Genomic DNA, 26,489 nt, shown 5'->3' on the forward strand with positions numbered 1-26,489 from the left:
GTTGTTTCCCTGACCTTATTTACTAATCGTTTTATCCCTGTGGTCCTTGTGCTTCACCATTAAGGTTTAAGTGCTTGGAGTCTAAGCCCTCATCCCAGTTGCTGAACATTTGTTTGACCTGAAGCTGAGCTGTTATGACTCTAATGGGTGCTATAGACCTTCTTCCAAGAAATATGCACGTGTGTTTATATCCATACATGTGTAAATTGTGACTTGCAGCTGCAGGAACCTTATGGCCCATGGAAGGCTGCTGCTTGAGAGATCATGGGGCTCCCTTGCCCTAGTTCTGACTCTTCACTGCATTAACCAGGTTCAACACGTGATTACAAGTTAGCTTTCTAGCAAGGGGACCGGAGAAGGGTTGCCTGGGATCTTTGTTCTTACCTGTCCCAGAATGTTGAGGTGCCCTAGGTGGAATCCCCTCCAGCAGGGGATTGCTACAGGAACACACAACGTGACTCCAACAGTGATGACATCCTGACAATAAGTCTATTTCCTCCTTGGAAGTCACAGAGGCCAGGGTCAGTTCCTATCTATATCCATTACTTGTCGTGTTGGTGTGACAAAGCACCATACCAGGTATTTTGGGAAGGAAGGGTTTATTTTGGCTCTCAGTAGGAAGGTACAGTCCTTCTTTTCAGGCTTGGTGGCAGATGTGTGAAGTGATTGTTCACATGAATCACAGAAAACAGCTGGAGATGAGTCCCAATGTTCTGCTTGCTTCCTCTTTTTTTATCCAGTCTGGGACCCTGGCCCATGGAATGGTGCTGTCTGCATTCAAGATGGGTCTTTCCACCTCAGTTAAACCTCTCTGGGAGGAAATACAATCACAGACACACTCAGAGGCTTGTTTACTACATAATTCTGTCACTGACAGTCCACATCAGCCATCACAATGACCCTGTCCACGTTCCTCAATCTGTGTGCCTTACTTATCTTGGTTACATGATGAATGAGTTGGACCAAGTATCTTAAAGAAGTTCTGTGTCACTGTGTTCAAAGGCTAAGGTACACCTCAGCTGTTGCATCCCTCCTGAGTGAGGTGTCGGGAAAGCATTGCCTTACCACCCAGTTTCTGTAGAATGCTGGCTTTAGCCACCAATTCTGTTTTTGCACACAGAGCTCAGATAAAATTGATAGGTCTTTGTGGTGGCCCATTTTAGGCCATAGCTGATTTCGACCTCCTGGTGCAGCCCTCAGAACCAACCGTGCTCAGTTTACCCTTCTTCACAGGAATCAGCTGGAATCCCCTGGAACTGTGATCCTGAGTAACTTTGCATTTGCTTCTTTTGGCAGATGGTCTTTGCAGTGTTTCTAGTCCCTTTGCCCAGCTGTTGGTTATCTTTTGGTGAGGCAGTTGCTCAGACTTGCACCCAAGGCTTCAGTGTGCCAAACACACTCTACCACTGAGCTGTGTTCTAACCCCAAAGTTGTTCATTGTGATGAAGTCCAAATTTCCCCATTTTGTTGCTAATGCTTTTGGTTTCATATCCATTGCCAAATCTAAGTTCGTGACATTTACCCCATGTTTCCTTCTAGCAGCTTTATAAATGAAGCTTTTAATATAGATCCTGGAGGTATTCTGAGCCAGCGTTTGCATCTTGTATGAGGCAAGGGCCCATTCCTCTGTACATGGGTATCCTATTGTCCCAGAGCCTTGTTGAAGAGACCACTTTCCCCTCTTTGAATGGTCCTGGAGATCTTGGCAAAAATAAATTGACTATAGATGGAAGAATCTATTTTTAGGCTCATTTTTAATTCACTGTTCTAATTTTGATGTCTATCCTTATGCCAGACCACATTGCTTTAATTATTAAAGATTTGTGGTAAGTTTTAAGTCAATAAGATTTGTGTTCCCTCCAGGTTTTTGGGGGGTAGGGTGGTGGTGGTAGTATTATTTTCTTTTCTTCTCTTTCTTTCTTTCTTTCTTTCTTTCTTTCTTTCTTTCTTTCTTTCTTTCTTTTTTGAAACAGGGACTCTCTGTGTAGTTCTAGCTGTCCTGGAACTCACAGAGATATTTGCCTGCCTCTGTCTCCCAAATTCTAGGATTGTTGTTCACAAACATATCCAGCTTCAGTCAGTGTATTTTACTTCTTTGGCTACCCCCTCTGTCTCCTCCTTTTCCCTGGATTTCTGAAACTCCTGTTATGCATATGTTGCTGTGTCCTTTATGTGCTTTATATGTGCTGATCATCTTTCCAGGGGCCCTGAGCTTCTATTCTTTCTTAGATTGTTGTTGTTATTAGATAGTATCTCACATCGTAGTTTAGACTGACCTGAAAGTATGTAGCTTAGGCTAGCCTAGAACTCAAGTATTTTCCTGCCTTCGTCTCCCAGGTTCTAGGACTCCAGGCATAAGCTGTCAGGCCTGAGGTTTTGTCTTTTCCTTTATTCTTTACAGTCCAAATAATTTCAGCTCATTGGCTTTCCAGTACAATGATTTTTTAAATTTTATTGTTTAAGTTACTGTTAGTGAAGTCTTTATTTTGCTCGTTGTACTACCTACCTAAGCTCTAGAATTCCGGGTAGGTTACTTTGTGTCATGTCTACCTGCCGATCACCCCCTCTCCCCTTTCCATTTCTATTTTCATTTGGCTGGTGGGAAAGACTGAGGAAGATGGGTTGCAGGGCCAACCTCTACAGTCCTCCTACCTGGAGCATTGCTTCTGCAGTTCTACACAGGAAGACGCTGCCAACACTGTGCCTTTCTGAGGATCAGTGATTCCTGAGGCCTCTGAGCTAGGAAAGGAGCGGAGAGTTATTATTTTCCTACCAGACTGGCCAGAGGAGGAGACAGCCTGACAGTGCTAGAAGTGCTGCTGGCTCTGGAGACCATGCTCTGGCTCTGTACTCACTGTGGCATGAGGTGGGACAAGGCATTTTCTACATCTCAGATTTATTACTCGGGTGAACTCCTTACTCTGGTTTTTCTGTGATCTCTATGTTTTAGCACTAAAAGTCTATGTCTGTAGTACCATCCAGACCTGTGAAAACCCTACTGACATGAAACGGAGATAGGACTACCTCTCCTAAGTTAGTGTGAGGAATAAGAAGTAGATACAGGGAGGATCTGGAGCATGCTGGGTTCTGTAATTATTTAATTGTGACACACGCAAAGCACAGACATGATCTGTGGAGGAAGGGAACAGTACACAAGAGAAGAATCCTTTCACATGTCTGTGAGGACCCTGAGGCCAGCACTGGAGAATCCTGTTAGTTCAACTTGACTGTATCTGCCAGCTATCCCTCCGGGAATATTGCCTTACTTCAGATTCCCACATGCTGCAGAGGGAAACCCATCACCTGCCTCTTTAATGACATACCTAATACCTTCCTGGCTCTGTTCAATGCTGAAGGCCTGGGCTGTGTTTACTACAACCTGAAGAACTGGTGAGTAGGTCAAGGGAAGTCTAGACTCAGGAAGTAAGCTGGTAACTGAAAGTTAAAGGAGGAGTGTAGGGAGGCACTGAGGTAGGATGAGGCGGTCCCGCAGGGACACGTTGTACTTGGAGGCACAGTTGCTGGATCTGTGTTGCATTTTACGCAGTGAGAAGGAACCCACTCCAAGTCTCCCACTGGGTACCCCAGAACACTAAGATCTTTATTCTTGGTCAGACACACAGGGCTTTTGTTGTTGTTGTTTTCAGGGCTGAGGACCAGTACCTCATAAATGCTAAGCAAGCACTGAGCTACATCCCCATTTCTTCAACCTGGAAGAATTCTTTAATAGAAAAAGTTACTTTCCCCAGGAGTAGGTGAACAAGATGAGTGGTGTTCCGTTACTTTCCTCGTTACTGTGACAAAGCAGCTGATGTAACTTGAAGAAGGAAAGACTTACTTGGGCTCACAGTTTTAGCACTGATAGTTGGACATAGCACAGTGGATTAGGGTGGTTCTCATCCCGTCTCATCTAGGAAATAGACAAAGGAACTTACAGAAAAAGATCAGAGCAAAATACAGCCCTCTCCAAGATACGACTCAGTGACTAACTTCTGCTGCCTAGGCCTTACCTCCTGCCTTTCACCACCTCCTAATAATGCCAGTACTAATAACTATGAACCCATCCAAGGATTAATCTGCTGGTTAGGACAGAGTCCTAAGGATCTGCTCGATTCTGAAAGCACAAATAGACCCAGAGGCATGATCCACTCACAAATCTAGGCCTTTCCAAACTACTCAAGTTGACATTGCAGGTTTACCCATCATGCACAGGGTCTCTAAAGAGCAGGACATACTCTTATCAGCCAAGAGTTGATTTTTGTCTGGCTTTTTGTAAGTTGTTTTTTGGAAGAAGTGACTTCCTTTCATGTTTACATGTTCTAGTTCACATTTTGGTGCTTGATATCTTTGTGCCAGGTTCCTGGACTACAGAAAAAAATTAAATTTTCATCTTTTGGGTTTTACTTGAGCCTACATTGTCTGCGTCAGCCTGTCCCTTCTCCACAGACACCCCCACCAGCATCAGCTGGTGTTAGGAGTCTTAGACCACAGAATGGAGAGGTAAAGCAGCTCACAGGAGGCTTCAGACTCTCTCATTCCCTCCCTCAGGTTGTTCAGGGAAACTTTCTTCCAGACTGGGGCAGATTCTCCCAGCCCTGGCCATTTGTAACATGTAGTGATGAGGGGGTTCTCTCAGGACGGACCTATAAGTACTTTCTATGTTTTGTGTATCTCCCAGCTGTCCATATGTCTTGGTTTTGGATGAAGAAGGTGGGATCACAAATGACCATAAGGGCTACATAGTCCACAGGTGGAGCTGGGCCAGCAAGACTGAGACATTGCTCTCTCTGGAATATAAGGTACATGGGCAGCACGGTAGGGGTGGCTTCCATGGGCCTCTCAGCACTGAAAGGAAGTACCTGTCAGGCAGCACTGCCCTGGAACCACCTGATCCTGTCCAGAGGTCATGAGACAGTCAATAGTGGTCCAGAGTAGACTCACTTGCTTTCCACCAGCCTGTAGCAATGGGAGGTTACTGAACTGATTCTTCGTGGCAACCTCCCTCCTATTTGATTTTTATTTGATTTTATTATAAAATATACTTCATTTTGTCAGGCATCATTTATAGTAGTTGACAGCTTTATTCTTAATAATTTTATTTTTTTTTACTTTCTTAGAAATGTTATTACTTTTGTTTTATTTTGTAGAAAACTGGCTACTAAAGAACCAAGCGATACTTGAAAAGTTGGAAAACTCAGGTTCATTTTATCCTAGCCGGCCTAGACTGAGCTCGGGCTCTGAAAATCCAGCTGCTCACTTGTAGGGTTTTGTTTGTTTGTTTGTTTGTTTTGTTAACTTTTTGTAGGCTGTGTGTTAGTTTTGAATTTTCCTGCTTACTACATGGCCACTTTCAGGCGGTTTTGCATTTTATGACTGTGGAGGGGAGCTTTCACTGTACTTAAGCTTGTTTATCGAAGCAAACATTGTGGGTCACAGTTAGAACATTCTACCTTCAGTGAGCAGGACTTCTCTGGTAAGGCAGCCAGCTGTCCCAGCAGGAGCACAAAGGAGACTGGTATGCTTATGCTAGAAGTAAGGCTTTCATTCACTTGTCTCCACATCTTTGTAATTCTTAGGTCATGGTTGTTATTCAGCTATCAGAGTTCAAGACAGTAATTCAACCAAGTAAGGAACATATTTAGCAAATATACAGCATGTATTTCTTTTCCCGTGTGTGTGTGTGTGTGTGTGTGTGTGTGTGTGTGTGTGTGTACATGAGGGCATAGCACACATGCAGAGGTCAGGGGACAATTTGCAGGAGTTGGTTCTCTTCTACCATGTGAATCCCAAGGCTCAGGTTGTCCATCTTGGCATATATACCTTTACCCACCGAGCCTTCTTGCTGACCTTATAGCTTTTTAAAAATAGTCCCCATTGTGTGATTTTCCTGAGAAGATGTGAACAAATGTCTGCTCACCCTAGGTAGGGCATGAACCCACAACCAAAGAGACGTTTCTCCCACAGTCTGGCTTGACAAATGAATTCACTGGAGTTACTTATCAATGGATGATGAGAGTTTCCAAAAAAGCCTGAATGGCTCGCAAGCAGCTTGCTGCATTCTCACCCAGCCATCCCTGGCATGGGTGACAGTCCACAAAAGATGGATCCCTAGAGTTTGGTACACAGCTTGTAGGCAGCTGGCAAGTACCAGCATCATTCCAGACAGCTCAGTTGGTTCCAGAGTCTCCTCCCCAGAAGTCATTTCTCCCTTATATACTCTAGGCAGGGCCCTGTGAGTCTTAAGTTTTGGCTTTCCTGAACTTGAAAGCTTGTTTATTTCCTAATTATTAGGAGCCTCTGTCCTCCCTCAGGACAGTGTTTTAATTTGGAGGAAATTGCTGCACAGTAATGCCTCTCTGTGGCAATATATAGACAAAATGGCACTGAACTCATGATCTTTCTGCTCAGTCTTCGATTGCTAGGATTAAGGTATGCATCACCATGCCCAGATACTTAGCACTGTGCCTTATCCTGGAGCTGTACAGCAAAGGAGGCTGCACTCCTAAAGGCTTTGTGTTGAGTCCGGTGTGGCATCGTTTTAAGAGTTCCTATGTGCTGCTGTGAAAGAAAGGGGACACAATGAATAGATGAGGAATCAGGCTATGGGTAGATTGCATGCTGTCTTTTTTTTTTTTTTTTTTTTTTTAAGATTTATTTATTTTATACATGTGAGCACACTGTAGCTCTCTTCAGACACACCAGAAGAGGGCATCGGATCCCATTACAGATGGTTGTGAGCCACCATGTCATGGCTGGGACTTGAACTCAGGAACTCTGGAAGAGCAGTCAGTGCTCTTAACCGCTGAGCCATCTGTCTAGCCCTTGCATGCTATCTTTAACCAGTTTTAACTCAAGTGCTTTCATGACAAGCTTATTTTTTCCTTTCACCATTGAATATAGTTACATCAGCTGTCTCAAAGTCTAAGGTGTGAAGATCTCTGTGTCCTGGTTGTGCCAAAAAAATATCAGCTTCAGTCAACTCTCTGTTGCCTTGAGAGTGGCTCACCATTTACCAGCCCCTCTTCTACCATAGAGCTTTGGGTGACAGACTGCCACTGCTATGCTGTGGAATCTCGGAATCCTGATGTCTTTTTCGAGAATGGTATTGGATATTCTTGTTCTAAAAGGCAAAGAACTTGATCAGGCTGAAGCTATGAACTTTTCCCCATTAGCAGTAGACAGAAGCTTAAAACACTATATTTTTAATTTCTCTATCTGTGAGCTGTCTTAAGACTGTCTTCTCTTGCAGGATTCGGGTACTAGCCAGAGATATGGACAAGTTTTCACTCAGAATTCTAGGCTCTCCTCAGACTCACTCCTCCAGTCTTTGCATACTTTACCATGACTTCTGTTGCCCAGGTTCTGTTCTTTGGATTCTCTTACTTCAAGGTGGTAGCTTTAGCCGTAACTGTGGCCTCCAAGATAGAGCTTTGGGACAGAAGTTTCTCCCATGCTCATCCTTAGGATCCTAAGTCTCAACTCTTCAAAATCTGCCTGGCATCGCTCACTCTTCTCAGCCACTGAGTAGTAGTTGGGGGAGTGTTGGTTTTGTTTTCTTCTTCAACTTTTTAGTTACCAGTGGGAGGGTCAACCTGTTAGGGGCTGGTTCAACTCTGTTTGAAGTAGGAGCAGCTGCTTAGCTTTTAAGCTAAGGGCAGGAACGCTCAGTTTAGCCTCAACGTGGAAGGTTAACAAGAAGTAGAGACCAGAGCTAGAGAGCTGCCTCACTGCCTATGACTCTGTCCTGTACAGTGTTAGATGTGCTGATTTGACTCAGTGGAATATGTGAGGCCTATAATTTGGTTCTTGACCTGAGAGAGAAAAGACATATCAGGTTAGGAAGAAGAGCTTTGACTAAGTTTGTAGAGCATCTATGTTGTGGACTTTAAAGAGGGCAGATACCCTTCCAGGGAGCAGGCCAATAAATAAATAACAATAAATAAATAAAGTAACATGCTAAGCCTTATGCATATTTTGGCCCAGGAAGGATGCCGAGCTCCCTCTGAGGGTAGCTCTGTTCTTATCTCCAGGCACAGAGAGGGCAATCGATTTCCCTATAACTGCCCAATTAATAAGATTCAAAACTGGAATAGACCCTGGCCCCTCAGCAAAGCTTGAGTTCATGATGACACCTCTGTTCCACATTTTTCTAGACAAGGAGTGAGTAGTTTCTTTTAAGTAAGAGTGATCAGCAAATCTGAAGATATTCAGAGGCTTGGCACATGATGGTTTATTGTCTTTGAGGTACTGATAGGTCAGATCCAGATGGTTGCATGCATGAGGCAGAGACTCAATGATGAGACAATGAGGGAGGCCCTGACTACTGGGCCAACATCTGGACTAATGAAAGAAGGAGCAGAGTAGAGAGCTCTCTTGATTCAGAACAGCCTAGGGGTGTATCTGTAGAGAAAGAGATGTTGTAGGTCAGAGCCCTGAAGACTGGGAGGAACTCAGCAGTGGAGGGTTGCATGCTCAGTCACCTTGAATAAATGATGCTCATAAATAATGGCAAACTGTCGAGAAGTAAACAAGCCGCTCTGCTGCCCATGCTCTGAACTATCCTGAGGCAGGAGCACTTATGGCATAGAAAGACTCTCCTGCCATTAAAAATGTCATTTGGCCAGGTGGTGGTAACAGCATACACCTTTAATCCCAGCACTTTGGAGGCTAAGGCAGATGGATCTCTGTGAGTTTGAGGCCATCCTGGTCTACAGAGCAAGTCCCAGGATAGCCAGGACTACACAGAGAAACTCTGTCTTGAAAAACAAAAACCCAAAAATCATTTAAACTGAACAGTAGCTCTATACATATTCCATGCTGAAGAGTCTGAGATTCAAGGAAACTGAACAGCTTAGTAACAGAACAAGATTCAAGTCAGTTGGTGCCTGAGTAGTTGCGGCCGTCTGATCCAGGACCCACGAGTACCCAGTGCAGGCTGCAGGACCCAAGCTGACTCGCCTGTCTGGCACACTTGTACAGCTTTGCAGCTGTTTCCAAGAGTGAGTTGGAAGAGAAGGAACAGGGAAGGAAGACATTGCTGAGGTTCTCAGTAAATTTCCAAAGGACACTGGTATTCTATCCTCTCTATGAAAGTTAGATTCTAGCACAAGATCCAGAATGCTTACACATCTCAGCTCCAAGCTAAAAAGGATTGTGCTTTGGGCTTGGAAGAAACAGAGACCCACGAGTTCTGATTTCTTTATCTGCAGGTGAATGAACAAATGAAGCTCACAGTCTTGGGGCAGGACTCCATCACCGTCACCTTCACTTCCATGAACGAGACGGTAACACTCAGTGTGTCGCCCAAAAGCTGCCCCCATAACGTGCTGCATGACAAACGGGTAAGGCAAAGTGGATGAGTAGGGCAGAGCATGTGGGACATCCAGCCCTGACTCAGTTGTCTCAGCAGAGCTTGCCACGCCAGGCTTTCTCTTGCTACCTTGTATGCAAGGCTCCTCCATATCCCCATGCTTAAGCAACCATGAATGGAAATTTCTCAGAAAAAGATATTGTGTCTGAACTGAACACACTCAGTCTGCTTGTGCCTCACTCCCTGAACAGCACACAGTGAAGCAATGACTGGTGTGGGACCCTCACTGTACTAGTGTGCCAGGTAATATAGAGATGGCATGGGTGTAGGAAATGGTGAATCCCATACCATGTACACAAGGGACTTGAGCAGATCAAGGTTTCTGTGGAGATGTTCACATCTATGAGAATATAGATCCCATAAGCAGAGAGATGGCTGCACTTCCCCATTATTTATTGAGAGGATAAAAATATAACAGAACCTTTTAAGTCCAGTCTTTCCGTTCATTGGTCTGACTGTGGCCCGGCCAAAACAACATCATAGAAAAGATAGAGTAAATGAATAAGATGCTATCCCTAAACTCTGACGTGTCCAAAAGATAACACTTGGCATGGAAGTAAGACTGGGCTAACCGAGAGCTCATGTGAACAGTCACTATAATTCACCTGTTGAAATCATTGCTTGGATTGGTTCCTAGGACGAGAAGCAGTTTGCACAGTGCCAGCCCTGTTATACTTGTCCACCTGCAGGAATCACAGATAGTACTGTCTTTCCTTCAGTGGCATCCTGGCTGGAATAATCAATTCTAAGGACCCAACCAAGGTGTTCTTAAGCTATGGGACATTACCATTGCATGCCATACGCTCTCAGTCCCTCAGAGACAGCTGACTACCTTCCAGTTACACAGAGGCATGGGGCAGGCATTCATTGTAGAGCCACAGTATATGAAGAAGACTCCCGATATCCGTAAACAAAAGCATCGTGCCTGCTTCACCCATTGCATTCTTTACAGCACCGCCTCTCTTTCATTAATCTCTTAATGAATCCAGCAAACATTTATTAGCACTTGCAGTGTATCATGATAGCTGCTGGAGATGTAGAAATGGAGCTCCTTTCTAGTCTGGAACTTTCAGTCTAATGGGAGGGATGAAAGAACACATACCAGTTGTGAGTCTAGCCTGGTTCATGCCATATAACGGAGACACACGGGAGCTTCTGAGACATGGGGAAAGACGGTGTTTACCAAAGCTCTCAGAAACACCAAGGCCACTCAGGGGCCTGTGAGCTAAGACTACACCAGCAGCAAGAATTATAACTACAGTGGGCTTCGGTACAGTACAAAGTAGAGTATTTAACTAGCACATGGGAAAGAAAGAGAGGAAGGAAGCATAGAGGGCAAGCAGGTAGGCTAGATGGGTGAGCCGTGATGAGTAGGTAAGCTTGCATGTTGATGCCTCTCCCATGTCCATTTGGCTCCAGGTTCTTCTAATGATGTTGTTAAATGATGTCCAATTATGTCTGATAACCTCTCAGTGTTTTCTGAGAACCATGACATAAGCAACTTAAAGACCATCCAGAGGAGCTGAAGGAAATGACTCTCAAGTCTGTGTGTTCACGTGCACTCTCAGCCTGGGAAAACGAAGTAATTCAAATGGAGTTTTGCCTTACTTCAATGCGACTGTAGTGAGCCAGAACTAGAGCCAAGCTGTGCTGTCCAATTTGGCAGACACAGAACCAGTCACACAAGGCCGTTGAACCTTTGAAGTGCAAGGAGTACAAATTGATTTGAAATCTCAGTGAAAACACATCCTGTGTTTCAAAGACTTAGTGGGAAGAGAACTTAAAATTTCTCAGTTATTGCCAATTTTTATTGCATGTTAAATGATCATTGTAAATATACTCGAGAAAATAAATATTAGAATTAACTATACCTTTAGGATGTTTTGAATATGGCTGCCAGGCATTAAACTGACTCACATTGTACAGCTACTATACAGTACTAAATGTTGAGGGTAGGTCTCCATCAAGGGACTCACAAAGGCACAGCCTGGCAGGAAGTAGAAGGATGACAAGTTATTTAAAATGACACAATAACTCAAGGAACATGACTATCTTGGGGACATTCAACACAGATAAACAGGCCGATGCATTAAAATAGCCTCAGAAAACATGTTGCATTATAGATGACACACACTAGTAATGGAGAAGGCTGACTTGCCAAAAAAGCATTCTGTCTGTAATTGCTTCTATTTAAAAAGGCACGGTGTCTTCTATAATGTATATTTATAACTAGATGAACAGAAACAAATGAATAAATGTAATCATTTCCTGTGAGCAATGGGATTTCCAAACTCTGTCCTGAACAACAAGGTTCAGCGTTTCAAGTTATTTTTGCATGAATTCCCAGCTCAGATAACTGGTCATCTTGGACCCTTGGAACTGGCAGTTTCAAGGACAAAGAAAACTTTCAGGGCATTGAGTCTGGCAAAGGGCCCAGGTTAGGAAAAGACCACAGGACCTTGGTGCAGACACTTTCCTGGTATAACTTAAGTTTCCCTATCTATATAGTGATGTGTAAAGGCCAACCCAACTTTAACTTTATTCTGGGATTTTCAGTCTTTCCAACCACAAGTCTGGCTTGTTTGGTTCTGGTTCTGTAAAAATGCATGGCTATCTAGAAAGGCTGGGACTCGGGGAGGATAGTATCTCTGTCACTGGGAAGCTTGTTTAAATGGTTTCCCCAGACACCCATGCCAGAGAGAGCTACCTATCATAGCAACAGGCAGAACGGCAGTCCCAGCTTTTATAGCCCCGAGGCTTGGCTCCTCATCTAGGCAGCACTTTGGAAGCAAGGCGATGCTTTGCCTTAAATGCTTTATTAGCCCAGAAATAGCGGCTGGGGCTACTCAGAAGGATGACTCGGGCTTTGCTAGTAACTGGGGCCATTCTTTATGGCGGTTCTTACCAGCTTAGTCCTTGTCCTGATTATCCGTCTACTCCTCTTCCCACTAACTCCACCTGAGGCTTAAAGTCCACAGAAGGAAACTTTTCATACTTTTACTATATTAAGTGAGCAACAGAAAAAGCACAGAGCCTACTCTTCTGGAGTCAGCCATGTTTAGGGATAAAGAAAGTGAAAAAATGAACAAGACCCCAGGCAGACATGATGGGAACGTGTAGATGAGGGCGGTTGGTAGAAAACAAATGCCACTGGCTGAAGAACCAAGGGAAGGAAGGCCTCTGGGGGACAGACTGATCACAGTGAACTCTGGACTCTGTGCATGTTTCTGCAGTACCATGGAGGCCTTTGGCTGTTCAGAGCAGCTTCTTCAGAAAATGAGACTAGCACACAGAAGCTTACTGGAAATGACTGCTTTGAGGATTAGGGCAGAGGGAGGTTGAACTTCAGGGAAGCTGATACAGATGTATCTGGGATACCACAGGAAGTCCTGAAGTCAAATGGCCCTTCAGAGTAACCCCAGTTCCAGGTGAGAGCCTGGCCCTTTGTGATGTGGATGACCTGCCGGTCTCTGTAACCTTGGCCAGCTTAGCTTTTCAGCAGGGAGTTGTCCACAGCCAGTACTCTGGTAGCTGGCCAGATGGAAGAATTCTACAAATGCTTATGCACTACTCCCAGCGAGCGCTCCATAGGAGCCTCTGTCCATCCTGTCATTCATAAAGCAATAGCACTACTGTCAGCGAGCACTCCATAGGAGCCTCTGTTCATCCTGTCATTCATAAAGCAATAGCACTACTGTCAGCGAGCACTCCATAGGAGCCTCTGTCCATCCTGTCATTCATAAAGCAATAGCACTACTGTCAGCGAGCGCTCCATAGGAGCCTCTGTCCATCCTGTCATTCATAAAGCAATAGCATTTACTGAGCACCTTCTGCATGAAATCAGGTTACACCAAGACACAGTCCTTACCTCCTCAAAGCTTGCAGTTTAGGGGGACTGAACAAATGTACCCAGTTAATTAAGTGCTAGCTTACCTTGCAGTCATATAGCACAGTGGGAGTCAGGTCAAAGGGTCATACTACACAGTGGAATCAGGGAAGCCCTCTACAGTGGGAGAGTTGAGTCAGATCTGGCCTTGTGTACTGAAAGGACTGGGTCAAGAGAGGCAGAGATAGATATATTCTAGGCAGAAGGTACAGTCACTTAACCGTCAGAGCAGAGTCAGTTCTGCTGAGCAGGCAGACAGCTCCCTGAGGGCAGGTGACCACTGCCCCCAACCCCATTTGCCTCCCTCCAGCCAGTTAGAAGAATCAGCCTCATCGATGAAAAGGTGTCAAAGATAAACAGAGCCCTGGCTGAGATCAAGAAGCGGTTTCAGAAGACTGTGACTCAGTTTATGAACTCTGTGTTGCTGGCAGCAGGTAAGGGGAGAGAGGTGCCCAGGCCCACTGGAAAGCCTCTCAAATCTTGGGTCACCTGTCTTAAAGTTGAGTCTTTTCCATCTCTTGAGCTTCTGCCTTCTAAGAGGTAGAGATACCCGGTATTTTCTAAGGGGATCATCCAAGGGGACACAGCTGGGACTGGTGAACAGAGCTCTCCCGCTATGTGTTTTTAGTGTCTCCATGCAATTATGATATTTTCCTATCTCTCACAGACTTTGTGCATTCCTGTGTCCTTTCTGCTTTGTCCCTTATGCCCTCTGTCATCCTTTATAATTGGCGCTTGCTCCTCTCTCCTCTGTGGATGATCTCAGAAGAGAAAAATGTAGTCACTTTACAAGACTGTCACTGCTAGACACAGCATTCTCAGGCCCCATATGAGAGGCTTCAGGAGCCTTCCATGTCTGCTCTCCACTCTGCTGATAGCCCTTGGGAAGAAGGTGCTACTATCTCCTAGCTGGGACTGCAGCCATGCTCCCCACATGGCTTCTACAAGGAGTCTCTTTTGCAGCAGAGACTTGGTTCAATTGTGCCTTTCCTTTGTGAATCTTCCTGGACTTCCCTCACAAAGTGGGACTCTCCACCTCTTTCTGATGGTTCTCATGGCTGCTCTGAAAGTTATAAATCTTGTTACCCAGTCTTGTGAATTGTTTGCCCACCCCCTTTGTCCTCCATCACAAGTTCTCAGTGGCAAAGGGCCTGTCTTGGGTTGTCTTTATGCTCTGCATCTATTTAATAAATGCTCGCTGGGTGACTGAGGGAACAATAGGTCCTCAGAAATTTCTACTGGACTAAGTAGAGAAGGCAAAACAAACAAACAAACAAACACAAAAAACCTATAACACAACAAAGAGGAGGATGAAATCAGCCTCAGCACAGAGACCTGAGAGGCTGTATTCTCAGGGAAGGGAGCACAGGATGCACCTAACCTCAGTGTGGAGCATTGTGGAGATCATAAGGCCCACAGGGCATCTGGGGAAACTAAGATTGAAGCTGGGTCGTGCAGAACAAGTAGAAACTGCTGAGTAGGGCGGTGTGTTAGATGCAGACCAATCGAGATTAGACAGGAGCCAGCGAGGGTTAGTGAGTGTGAGCTAAGACAGACTCCCACGGGCCAACTGGTGGTTCAAGAAAGTAACAATAGCATTCCTGTTGACAGGTCTGTTCACCTTAGAATACCCCAACCCAAAAGAAGACACAGAAGCTAGTCGGGTCAAGTTGAAATCTGGGTCTAATCATGATCGGATCCGTAAGACAAGTTTATACCAAGGAGAAACACTTACTCGAACCCACTCAGCCCGACAAGACTCCATAATTGAGGAGGCATTGAAGGAGGATTCTATACCTATATCTTTGGTCCGTGTTCGAAAGAAGAGCAGCAAAGTCCAGATCAAAGTCTTACCAAGGTTGGCTTAGTCCTTCATTTCTTCTGTAGAGTCAGGGGATGCAATGGGTAATACAGATGCTGGGGGAACCACACAAGCCCCTCTCTCTGTAGCTCCAACTCTAGGGATGCAGAAGAATAGGAGATGAATACGTGTTTAAATGATATTGCTGATGTTTGAACATTTATTGTGTACGTGTAGACATGCACATGGGTGCACACACAGCATGGGATGAATGTGGAGACCAGAGGACACCTCAGGGGAATTGGTTCTCTCTTCACTGTGTGGGTTCCAGAGTTGAACCTGAGTTTTCAGGCTTGGTCACAAGCACCTTTACTTGATAAGCCATCTCACTGGCCCCAAGATGATGCCATTTCAGATGGCAATTGGGCTAATAAGAAAGAGTTTCAGAACACTGTGTCTTAAGAGGTACTGATCATGGACCAGACCTAACCTGGCTGCCTAATTTTTTTTTTATCAATTTTAAAGTACTTTGGGGAAAACCAAAGGAAGGATACTTTATGACATATGAGATGAGAGGAAAGTTGGTATTCTTTGATGATATTCTATTGGAGCACAATCACATCTGTCATTTTGCACCATCCATAGCTGCTCCCCATAGCATGGAAATGTAGTCTCTGTGACTGAGCCCATCCACCTCTGAAGGCCGGGATACTTACCTTCTGGTCCACCACAGAGAGGACTAACCCATTTCTGAAACAGAGTGACTGGGAGGAGGCTGGAAAGGCTTCCTTCAATCAGGGTGCCAAGAAAGCTGTCGTAAAGTGATACTTAAAGGGAGGGTAAAGGATGAGAGACAAGCAGAAGAGAGACAGGAGCAACTCCTGGAGACAAGGGGGTGAGCGCTGGGAAGATCAGTGTGGCCAGGTGCTACAAAGGGGCTGGCAAGATGGCTCCATAGAGTAGAAGGAGAGAACTGACTCCTAAAAGTCGTACTACACGCCTTCACATATGTGCTGTGGCATAAATACACATACATGATCAATGTTGTGGTGAGAAGTTTGGAATTTTGGTTTCTTTTAAACACAGAAATATTATAAGAATGTTTCTGTTTTACTCCCTGGTGTGGGATATGGGGCTGCTTCAGACTGTCCACAACAGCTGACTGTGATTTGTCTAGTGCTTTGGCAGGGATGTGATTTTGTCAGCTGCAGATAGTTTCTGTGGCTGTATAATGTTTGGAGTTCTGTGAACTTTCCAGAGGGTATATAATTCTAAGGCTCTGAAAGGTGGGGTGAATTCTTGGTTGGATATTGGTTGCAGTTTGTTAAGTAGTCATGTGCAAAGAAGAAACAACAACAAGAAGAAAATAGCCTGACAGTGAAGGTCAAACTTGCCCCAGGTACTAGACTCTCCTAATCAGCAAGAAGTACTCTCAGGATAACACTGCCCTCTTTCCCCTCTACCCTTGTTTCTCTCTTATTTAGCATTAAGGGCTGAAAAGGGTAAAAAAGTAGGTGGAGAAGGGTGGAAGAAAAAAGAAGCTACAAAGTAGCCAAAAAGATGGCTGTACAATGTAATTTTAAAATCTTTTTTTTTTTTTTTTAAGAGAATGAAGCCATGATAAGAGTTGAGAACACAGGAGATTGATCAAGGAGTCTTGTTATGCTAGAGAGGCCATTCCACATATGGAGGGAACTCAACAGATTTATCTGTTTATTTTTTAAAGCTTAAAAATGTGTATCTTTTGGGACTTGTGAGATGTCTTAGCAGGTAAGGGCCCCTGTCATCAAAACTGATTACCTGAGATCAATTCCTAGGGAACTTACATGATAGAAGAAGAGAACTGAGTCCCACAAGTTGTCCTCTGACATCCACATGCATGTGTGCCATGGCACATGCATGCCCACAGCACATGCATGCCTGTAAAATAAGTAGGTAAGTATATTTTTAAAAATATATTTTAAAATATGAATTTTTTTTCAATTTTTCGAGACAGGGTTTCTCTGTATAGCCCTGGCTGTCCTGGATCAAACTCAGGTTGCCAAGCTGTGGTAGGTGCCTTTACTGGCTGAGCCCCGTGTGCCCCTTCTTGATGTTTATAGTGTTCCTAGTGGTATATCCTCAGCTCAGCCACTTTCTGCTTTATGTATTTAGTGCTCACTGTCCAGTACATGCTGATATAATCAGTGTGTTTCTAGATGGAAGAACTTCTCTCCATTGTTATGTTCTTTTTTTTAATAATAATTTTTGTTTCATTTTATGCATTATAAAGTAACATAAGCACACACTTTATGCATTACTTATGTATGTGTGCATCTATGTGCACACGATTGCAGGTGCTTGTGGAGGACGGAAGAGGCTGTCAGACCCCCTAGGCTCACTCAGTATAGCTGCTGGGAACCAAGTATGTGGGTCTTCAGTAGGAGTAGCACCTGCTCTTAATTACTGAGCAGTCTCTCCAGTCCCTTTCTATATAATGATTTTTTTTACTTACTTTTTTCCGGTGTTTGTGTAGATACTCCAGATTTCTTCTAATGATTATTTGTGCGATACGTTTTCTTCCAGTCTATTATTTTCAACTTAATTGTATATTTGAATCCAAAATACATCCCTTATGAAGAACATGTGTTAAAATATAGATTATGGTATTATTTATATTTTTATATATTACTTGCTATTTGATGTCAATCTTATCTCTAAATATAATGAATTGCTTCTCTCCTTTTGCTCTCAAGTTTCTCTTTGTGTTTGGGTAGAGGGTTGTTGTTGTTGTTTGAGATAGGGTCTAAGAATAGCCCAGGCTGGGCTGGAACTGTTTACTTCTATTTTAGCCTCTTGAGTATTGGGTTTTCGGCAGCACCGCACACACGTTCCTATCTCTTGACAAGTTAATTGTAAAAACCACAAAGAATGCTTTGTACCAAGTTTACCGTCTTCACACTGCCTTGCTCCTCCCTTTGCTGCTGAGATTCACTGCAGAGGTTTTCTTTTCAGCTCTTGTGCATTCAGCTCTAGCTTTGTTCTGTTTTACTTTTTATAATTTCTGTCTCTTTGATGTCCTCTGATCGATGAGACACTGTTTTTCTGGGTTCCTTTAGCTCTTGCTCTATAATTTGCTTTTGGTATATCTAAAAGTTAATTTAAGTCCCCTTTCTAGGAAGTCCAATGTCTTAGTTTCCTGAGGAGCAGGTTCTGTTTATAATTTCTTTGACTATTCCTCATAACCCTTTCCTGAAACCCGATCATTTAACTGTAGTACTGTAGAAGACCAGCTCTCATTCCCTAGGGTTCTTTGTGCCAGATTTGTTTACTAACTTTTACAAACTCTTTCTGCAAGGTCTGTGTTTTTACTGTGCAGGAGTTCTTGAGGTCTCCACTCCCTCAGCATGGCAGCCAGCTGATGGCTTAACACAGAGCCCCTGAGGCTAAAGCTGCTGCCAACCGATCTGTGTTGGGGCATCACTCTGAGCCTTTGCCCAGGCTGTCCACAGCTGCGTATCAACTTCCATACTCTACTTGCATAGCTCCAGAGGTGAAAGATGACAGTGTCCTTGGGCTTTCCCCAGCCCGACATGTAGACCCCTCAGTGTCCTTAAGAGACTAAAGCCTCCATTTTGCCATCTACCTAGCTCCTCCCACATCTTTTTTCCCCTTTGCTGTTTTTTTTTTTTTTTTTTTTTTAAAGTCTGTACCCCTGTGGTTTCCTTGCACAAGCAGTCACGTCTGACTTTTTTTTTTTTTTTTTTTTTTTTTTTTTTTTTGCCTTTGCATGTGTTCTAGTTAGGTCTCACCATTGCTGCAATAAGCACTGACCAAAATAAAATTGGAGGAGAAAAGAACTGACTTGGTGTGCAGGTTACAGACGAGACAAGAACAGAAGCAGAGACCATGGCAGAACACTGCTTACTAGCTTGTTTTTCCTGGCATGCTCAGCTGCCTCCCTCAGACAGCCCAAGTCTACTTGCCTGGAGATGGCATTGGTCACCATGGGTTTGACCTTCCCACATCAACCAGCAACAAAGAAAACAGCCTCAGACAAGCTCAGGCCACTCTGATGGAGGCTATATCTCATCTGAGGTTTTCTTTTCCCTGTTGTCAAGTTGACAGATGAAACTGATGATGACAAGTGCTTTCAACAAATATTTGCTGGGGCTGTTCAAAGCAGATCCTAAGATCAACCCTTAGACAGGTCAGCTGCACAGCCCATTCCTTGAGCCTGATCCATTTCCTCCACCTCACAACAGCACAGGAACTAAGAAGAGTGGTAGAGGAGACAGTTAAAACGCCAGCTTCCTTCACCAAAGCTTGGCAGTTTCTCGTCCCTGAACTTTGCTAAGATTAGTTTGGGTGGGGTTTAGTCAGCTTGTCCGCCTAGCTATCCATCTTCATCTTTCCCTAACTGTGTTACCAACTTTAGTGGAAGAACAGTTTTGGTATTTCTATCCTGCTGCTTTTGGTGAGTTCTCTGTTTCCAAAGATTTAAGAACATGTTCTAAATCCTTGTTGGTAAATTGACTGTTCACAACTTTGTTCCCACTTTATCATATGTTAAAGTGTGTGTGTGTGTGTGTGTGTGTGTGTGTGTGTGCGTGCATGTGTGTGTTATGTGTGTGTGTGTGCGTGCGTGTGTGTGTGTTTATGAGCTTATCTGTGAGTATGCATGTGGAGGCTGGAAACTGACTTCAGTGCCTTCCTCTGTTGTCCACCTAACTTTCTGAGAAAAGGTCTCTCAGTAAACTTGGAGATTTCAGTTTAGCTAAACTAGCTGGTCAGCAAGCCCTGGGGACCTATCTGTCTCTGCCAACTCCAGCATTGGAGTTATATATGTGGCCCACCATGCCCAGCATTTTATATGGGTGTCGGGAGCCCAAACTCAGGTCCTATGCTTGAACAACGAGAACTTCACTCACCGAGTCATCTGTCCAGCCCCAAATGTTGACTTTTCTAATCCATCCCCAGGTCTTCACATAGCAGGTACTTGCTCACCACAGCTGGGGTAGGAGCTCCTGCTTTGGAGAATAATAAGAGAATAATTTGTGCTCTTCTAAATTGTAAGAAATTGTAGAGTCTATTTCTCTTACATTAAAAGCCTTGATCACTTTGAATTTGCTCTGGTATAAATCGTGATGAATAGAATTAACATTCCTCCTGGATGTTAGATCCTTAAACCAGAGATACTCTACTTTATTTTATTATATATTTGGTGTTGTGGATCAAATCCAGGACCTCACATAAGCTAAATGCATGCCGCACTGCTGTTCTCTCCCCTCTCTCCCAAGCAGATGCTCTTACCAACTTTGATCAGCAAGTATGTACCATCATCAAATTTCCTCTGAAGAATTATTAATTGTAAGGTTGGGTATGGCAGTGTATGCCCACAGTCCTAGCACCAAGAAGGCTGAGACAGGAGGATTACCATCAGCTCAAAGTCAGTGTGGGATACCTGCCAAGACCCTGTCTCAAAAATAAATGAGTGGCTGGAGAGATGGCTCTGCAGTTAAGAGTGCCTGTTGTTCTCACAGAGGACCAGTCTCGGTCCCCAGCACTCACGTGGTGGTGCACACATCCGTAACTTCCAGGGAATCACTGTGCACACACATACATGCAGGCAAAACACTCACATTTAAAGTAAAATGAATGTACTTAAAGTGAACTAACTAGTGAGTGGTGAATCACAGGCCTTGCTCCTGTTTTGGGATGACTTGGTTCTAGTCTGAGGCCTCGATACTGCAAAGGTTTCATTGAGCTTGGGCAGACCAGTCCCCTCATGGGAATAAGCTTCTGTATTTGACCTCTATGTGGTGATAGCTGTTTCTGTCTTGCATATGTTGTGGGGTACAAAGTTAGCCAAGGTAATGCCTATTCCAAGGGCCACAGATCCTGTAAAATCCTGTGTAAAATGGCAATCATGAGAGGGATTTTATATTTTATTATATGATTTTATTATATGATTTTATTATATGATTTTACAGTAGTACTTTACATCTAATGGTGCCTGTGTTATGTCAGCACGTCGCAGGAGGCTGACAAATGCTGGAGTGATGGCAAATTTCTGTGGCATTTTTGCTGGGCCAAGTGCTCTATCATAGTCCAACAATCAAAGCACTGCAAGTTGCTGACCTCTTGGAACCCGCAGTGAAATAGGAGTGTATAATAATTAAAAAAAAAAAATAAGAGGAAGCTACTGGTGGTGGCAGCGCATGCCTTTAATACCAGCACTCAGGAGGCAGAGGCAAGTGGCTCTCTGAATTTGAGTCCAGCCTGTTCTTCAGAGAATGGCCAGGGCTATACAGAGAAATGATGATGATGGTGGTGATGATGATGATGATGATATGACTATGAATAAATAAGGGGAATATATGGTATGTTAAACAGCAAGAAGTGCTCGAGAGAAAGATAAAACAGGCAAGAAAGCATGTCGAGGTGGAAACATTCAATGGGGTGCTTAGAAAGTCACTAGGAAGGTGACATTTCAATAGATTTAAAGGTGGCGAGAGAATAGGCTTGTAGCTCTGGAACAAAAACAAAGGCCTAATCAGAAGTCAGTGTGGCCCTAGCATGGTGAGCAGAGAGAGTACTGGGAAGTGTGGCAGGGGTTTACAGGGAGCGAGAAGCAGGAGCAACATTGCATACAGCCTGCCACTGCCTCAACTGAATGTAAACTAGAAAGCCCAAGGAGGCTTCCAGAGACCCAGTCAGACTCTGACAGAATCCCTCAGTAGCTCCAAGAGAGATCAGAGAGGGAAGGCCAAACAAACCCTAAGGCACCACCCTAAGACGCGATCAGAGGCTGGACTATATCAGTAGTAATGGAGGGCAGTCAGATTCTGGGTCTGTCTTAAACTGAGGAAGAGGCTTGTGGGGGTACTGGTGAAATGTGGGGTGTGGAATCACAGTCATGAATGGCTTTGAGATGTAAGCTGAGTAACTTCTTATGCCTCTTTTTGCACATGGGGAAACTGAGGCCTGGAGTAGATGGGGTCCCTCACACTGTTAGAGGGACTAGCCCCGGACCTGCCCATGGCCCGGGCAGTGCAGTGAGCTTCTTTCTGGATAGAAACAAGAGCTGTCTGGGGAGGGGTTGAGGCCTGCCCTCAGGCTCCTGCCACTGTGCTCCTCTTTGTAGAGGGAAGCCCAGAGAGATGCGCAGCCCCACCAGGTGGGCGGCCTCGCCCTCTGACTGCCCCCTGGTCCTGCGGAGGCTCATTCGCAAGGAAGACATCCGGGCTGGCTGCAAATGCATCGTGAAGGCACCGCTGGTGTCCGACTTGGAGCTGGAGCGCTTCCTGTCTGCTCCCCGGGACCCCAACCAAGTGCTGGTCTTTGGGATAATGTCGAGCCAGGATCCCACCCTCACCGCACAGCTGCAGTGGCTGATGGACACGCTGTATAGCCATCGGCAGCAGGGCCGGTCTTCACCCTGCATCCAGGTTGGTCCAGGGCCATGTGAGGGGCCTATCAGGCTAAGGCAAGGGGGGCAGAACCCAAAATGACCCTCACTGTATGAGGATGGGTTGGATGTCTGTTAGTTCCTTTTCTTTCCAGGGCCTTGGCACACATTCCTCTTTCTGTCTGCAGCACTTTGTCCCATTATCACTCTTCTGCTCATTCTTCCAGGATGAATGTCACCACACTAGGTCAGGTGCTGCTTCTGCCCCTTGAGACAAGGTCAAGGCACAGCCCCTTTCTTTCAGAGAATTTAGTAGTTTATGTCTACAACTGAAGTGAATGTTCAAGGCAAAGACAATGCCCACCACCCACATTCTTACAGTAAATGTTCCTGGGCTGTTCCCAAGCACTCCCGTGTGTTGGGCCTGTGTCAGGTTCTGGATACCTACCACTGGTTCAGCATGAGTCAGTCCCGGTATGGCTGTAGCTACAATGGGCCCTTGAGAGGGCCATGGCAGGACAGCTCTGGAATTCTGCCTCCTGGGGTCAGAACGTGCCTCCTAGGATGCTCAGGACTTTGGCAGGCAGCTGAGTGTCCCTGGCAGTTGCTTGTGCAGGGATGAGGACAGTTTGAGGTTCCAATTTAAGTCTAAGGGGTATTGGAGCATGAGGGTTAGGGCACAGGAAACCTACTCCCTCTAGAGTAGTTCCTAAGTCCATCCTTATCACACTGAGTGTGCCTTCATTTAAAACGGTATTAGAAATGGTGAAAGGCTGAGTCCCCAGACTCATGTGGACATACGGGCGAGGGGACTTCTTCCAAGGTGTCTTTCTCCTTGAGCCTGTTGCTACAGAGTTCTGAATCTATAGGAGGACCCTGGGGTAGGGATCTGCTCTAGGAGTGTTCCCTCCCATAGCTACCCTCAGGCCCGGATACTAGCCAGTTCCTGAAGCTCAGAATTTAGAGCCCTCCTTAACTCAGATGCTCCGTCCCCCTTTCATTTCCAGCCTACTCTGGTTTAGAGAATGTTCACTAAGAACCTGCTCTGGGCTCACCCGTATCACGGAAATTCCTCATGGAAATGTACAGTTGGCTATAGTTCATCTGGGGGCTATTAATTATTCACTAATAATTATCCCTAAGGAATAAGGTGCTTGAGTGTCTTATTACAGCCATGAGCAGTGTGAATGGGGCCAAGATCTGACCTGAAGTAGTAAGGAGATGGACAAGTGGCAGTGAGTCTTGGAGACAGGCTTGGAAGGTAGTGGTGGACCTCACGGAGAATTGGCTTCTGCCCCGGCTAATAGCTGCTCATTCATGCGCGAATCCCATAATGGCTAAAGACCACAAAGAGATCAGTAGGGGAAGCCAGTGAGAGATGCGGTGCTCTGGGCTGGGCAACATAGCAGCACTCCCATCTTCAGACCTTCCAGAGTGAGGGATATCATATTCCACAGATCCCAGTGCAAATCTAGTGGTGTCATGTAAAGAGGAGTCAGAGGAGTCTTCCCCCACAGAAGGCTCAGAGCAGATCTGGAAACCTCCACTAGGGACAGTGATGGATGTGGGAGTAGTTAATGTGTATCTTCTTGCATCAGGGTGACCAGTGCCCACATATCTATTTGGCAGTGCCAGCATGACCCTTACCGCCTGCTGCGGTATGACCTGGACAGCCCCCTGCAGAAGGATCCGCCCCTAATGGTGAAGAAGTTTGCTGTGATACACGGGATGGTTTTGGTGAGCAGGGGCCTTGATAAGGACTAGACATTCACCACCAGCCCCTACTGTGTCAGCCAGATCAGGGAGAAGAGGACAAGACCTGCCGATCTTCTACCATCCACAGTGAGGCCCAGAGAGCAGGACTGACTGAGGACTCACCCAACAGACTTCCATCCCCCATCCCAGGAGATGGAGGGGTTGGGTGACATTCACACAGAGAATCAAGCCTACTCATCTGATTGTTATTAAATTACATGAAAATATTCTCAAACCTTACATGCTTATTGAAAACTCAGGTATACAATCTAGAAACTAATGGCAACTTTATATCACCTAGGCTCTTAACTTCCGGCACTAAAGTTCTGAAGCCCCTGCTAGGCCACACCCACCTAACATAGTGTCTGGACTTTGCTGTCTTTCTCTACATGCATACTCGAGGGCAACGAGGGCAATGCTTTTCCAATAACAGACCACCTTTCCACATCTTGAGCATATAACACCAGAATTTTTACCTTGCTATCACTATCCTTTTATTGGACAGTTAGGTTCTTTCCCTCTCTCCCTTCTCCCTTTCTTCCCCTTTATAATAATGTTAAGATGAATAACCATGCCTAGCCATCTCTAGACTGGTATCCGTGTTGGAGAATGATATGCAGAGTAGAGAGTGTGAAAACCCCATTCCATAGGATGAGATGAACAGTGCATCTTGATATGTGGTTTTGTAGGAGGGTAGACAGCTGAAGGCAGGTGGGTAGGAGTCTGTGGGTGGGTAAAAACCTGATCTTTCTGCACCCTAGGGGATACATGAAGTGTACTTCTGAAAGGCTCCCAGTAGGAGCCAAAAGCTGGGCAGGTTAGGCTGCCCTGTGACTCGGGAGGACCTGTGCAGAGGCTGGGCTCAATTGTGTCTCCCCTGATTGCTGATGGAGGGTAGTGTGCTTGCCCATGCTGTCAAAGGCCTGAATCCTAAACCATCTCTGAGCAGCCTGCGGCCAGTCCAACTAAGACTCGGAACTTGGCTGTCATTATAGTCAGGTTACTATGTCAATATACCGAGGGTGTTTCTTATTTCATTTCTTTCCTGTTTTCCAACAGATGTTTGCTGGGGGCAAGCTCCTCTTTGGGGGATGTGTACTGAATGGCTACGGTTTCAGCAAGCAGAATCTGCTGAAGCAGATCTTTCGGGCTCGACAGGATTGCAAGATGGGCTACTTCCTGCCAGACAACTACAAATTCAAGTAAAACTGGACAAGCCATCCCAGGAGGGATGGTGGGTGGGACAGCAGGTGATACCAGAGGGTGAGATGGGGAAAAGCCAGAGTGTGGAAGTGGGGTACAGCCTCTCTACAGTCCCCTGAGCAAAAGAGGGGTTTTGCAGGTGGGCAGGGGAAGAAGGAAGAACAGGCAGGAAGAGGTTTACAAGGTCAAGCTGTTTGTCTCTCTGAGCCATAACTTTGTATAAAGGGCTATGTGGGAAACAGAAGGCACTGCTGCTTTGCCCCACTTAACTGGAGATATTGAAAAACATATTTTGGGGGGGCAGAAGGCCCAGCCATACTCCTCATCTGCAACTTGTGCACACATTCAGCCTGGCTTCTGCTGGGTTGCCAGGTGGGCCTCACACACACAGTCTTTGGTGAAGTAGGCTTAGGTATGAGCATCTCACTAGGTGCTGACTCCTACTAAGCATGTCCAGGCTGGCTCTGGTGAGTGGGAGAAGGCAGTGTCTAAACTCAAGAGGAGCCTGGGCTTTACGTTAACATCTGTATCCAGCGAGCACTAGCAGGTTCCAGATTCCACTGTGATCTGTGGTGCAGGTTCCTGGGAAACTTGCTTGGTCAGGGGTCCCAAGACACAGTTGGAGCCAGCTTTACCCTATATTATCTGGTGACTGTCAAGTAGTCAGGTGGGCTCCCCAGTCTTTATTTCTTTGTCTTTAAAATGAAAATAATACTCAGTCTTGCAAAATTTTAAGGATTCCACAAAAAGTGTGTGTCAACAAGCTCTGTAAGTGGTAAACAATGATCAAATCTAGGATAATTGTTATCTGTAATATTTGTATGCAGACCTGAGCCACCTGTTGTACACCCCCACAGTGCCAAGTTAAATCCATTCTCACACAGACCTGAAGATGTCTACCTTGTTTGTTTGTTTGTTTGTTTGTTTGGTTGGTTGGTTGGTTGGTTTTTCAAGACATGGCTTCTCTCTGTAGACCTGGCTGTCCTGAAACTTGTTCTGTAGGCTAGGCTGGCCCCAAACTCAAAGATCTGCCGCCTCTACTTTCCAAGTACTAGGATTAAGGTGTGTGTCACCACACCTAGAT

At 45.2% G+C, this 26,489-nt stretch overlaps 1 protein-coding gene across 1 annotated transcript in view; it reads left to right on the top strand.

The window, feature by feature from the left end:
* Positions 1-26,489, top strand: part of C9H3orf20 (chromosome 9 C3orf20 homolog) — a 42,849-nt gene that overhangs the window by 10,635 nt on the left and 5,725 nt on the right. The window contains exons 7-14 of the mRNA XM_076940130.1: positions 3,241-3,390; positions 4,679-4,799; positions 9,210-9,341; positions 13,567-13,690; positions 14,868-15,114; positions 22,184-22,487; positions 24,077-24,184; positions 25,262-25,404. Of these exons, the coding sequence (XP_076796245.1) occupies positions 3,241-3,390; positions 4,679-4,799; positions 9,210-9,341; positions 13,567-13,690; positions 14,868-15,114; positions 22,184-22,487; positions 24,077-24,184; positions 25,262-25,404 (1,329 nt within the window). The remainder of the gene's footprint in view (positions 1-3,240; positions 3,391-4,678; positions 4,800-9,209; positions 9,342-13,566; positions 13,691-14,867; positions 15,115-22,183; positions 22,488-24,076; positions 24,185-25,261; positions 25,405-26,489) is intronic.

This window comes from Arvicanthis niloticus, chromosome 9, assembly GCF_011762505.2.
Source record: "Arvicanthis niloticus isolate mArvNil1 chromosome 9, mArvNil1.pat.X, whole genome shotgun sequence".
Taxonomy (NCBI): Eukaryota; Metazoa; Chordata; class Mammalia; order Rodentia; family Muridae; genus Arvicanthis; species Arvicanthis niloticus.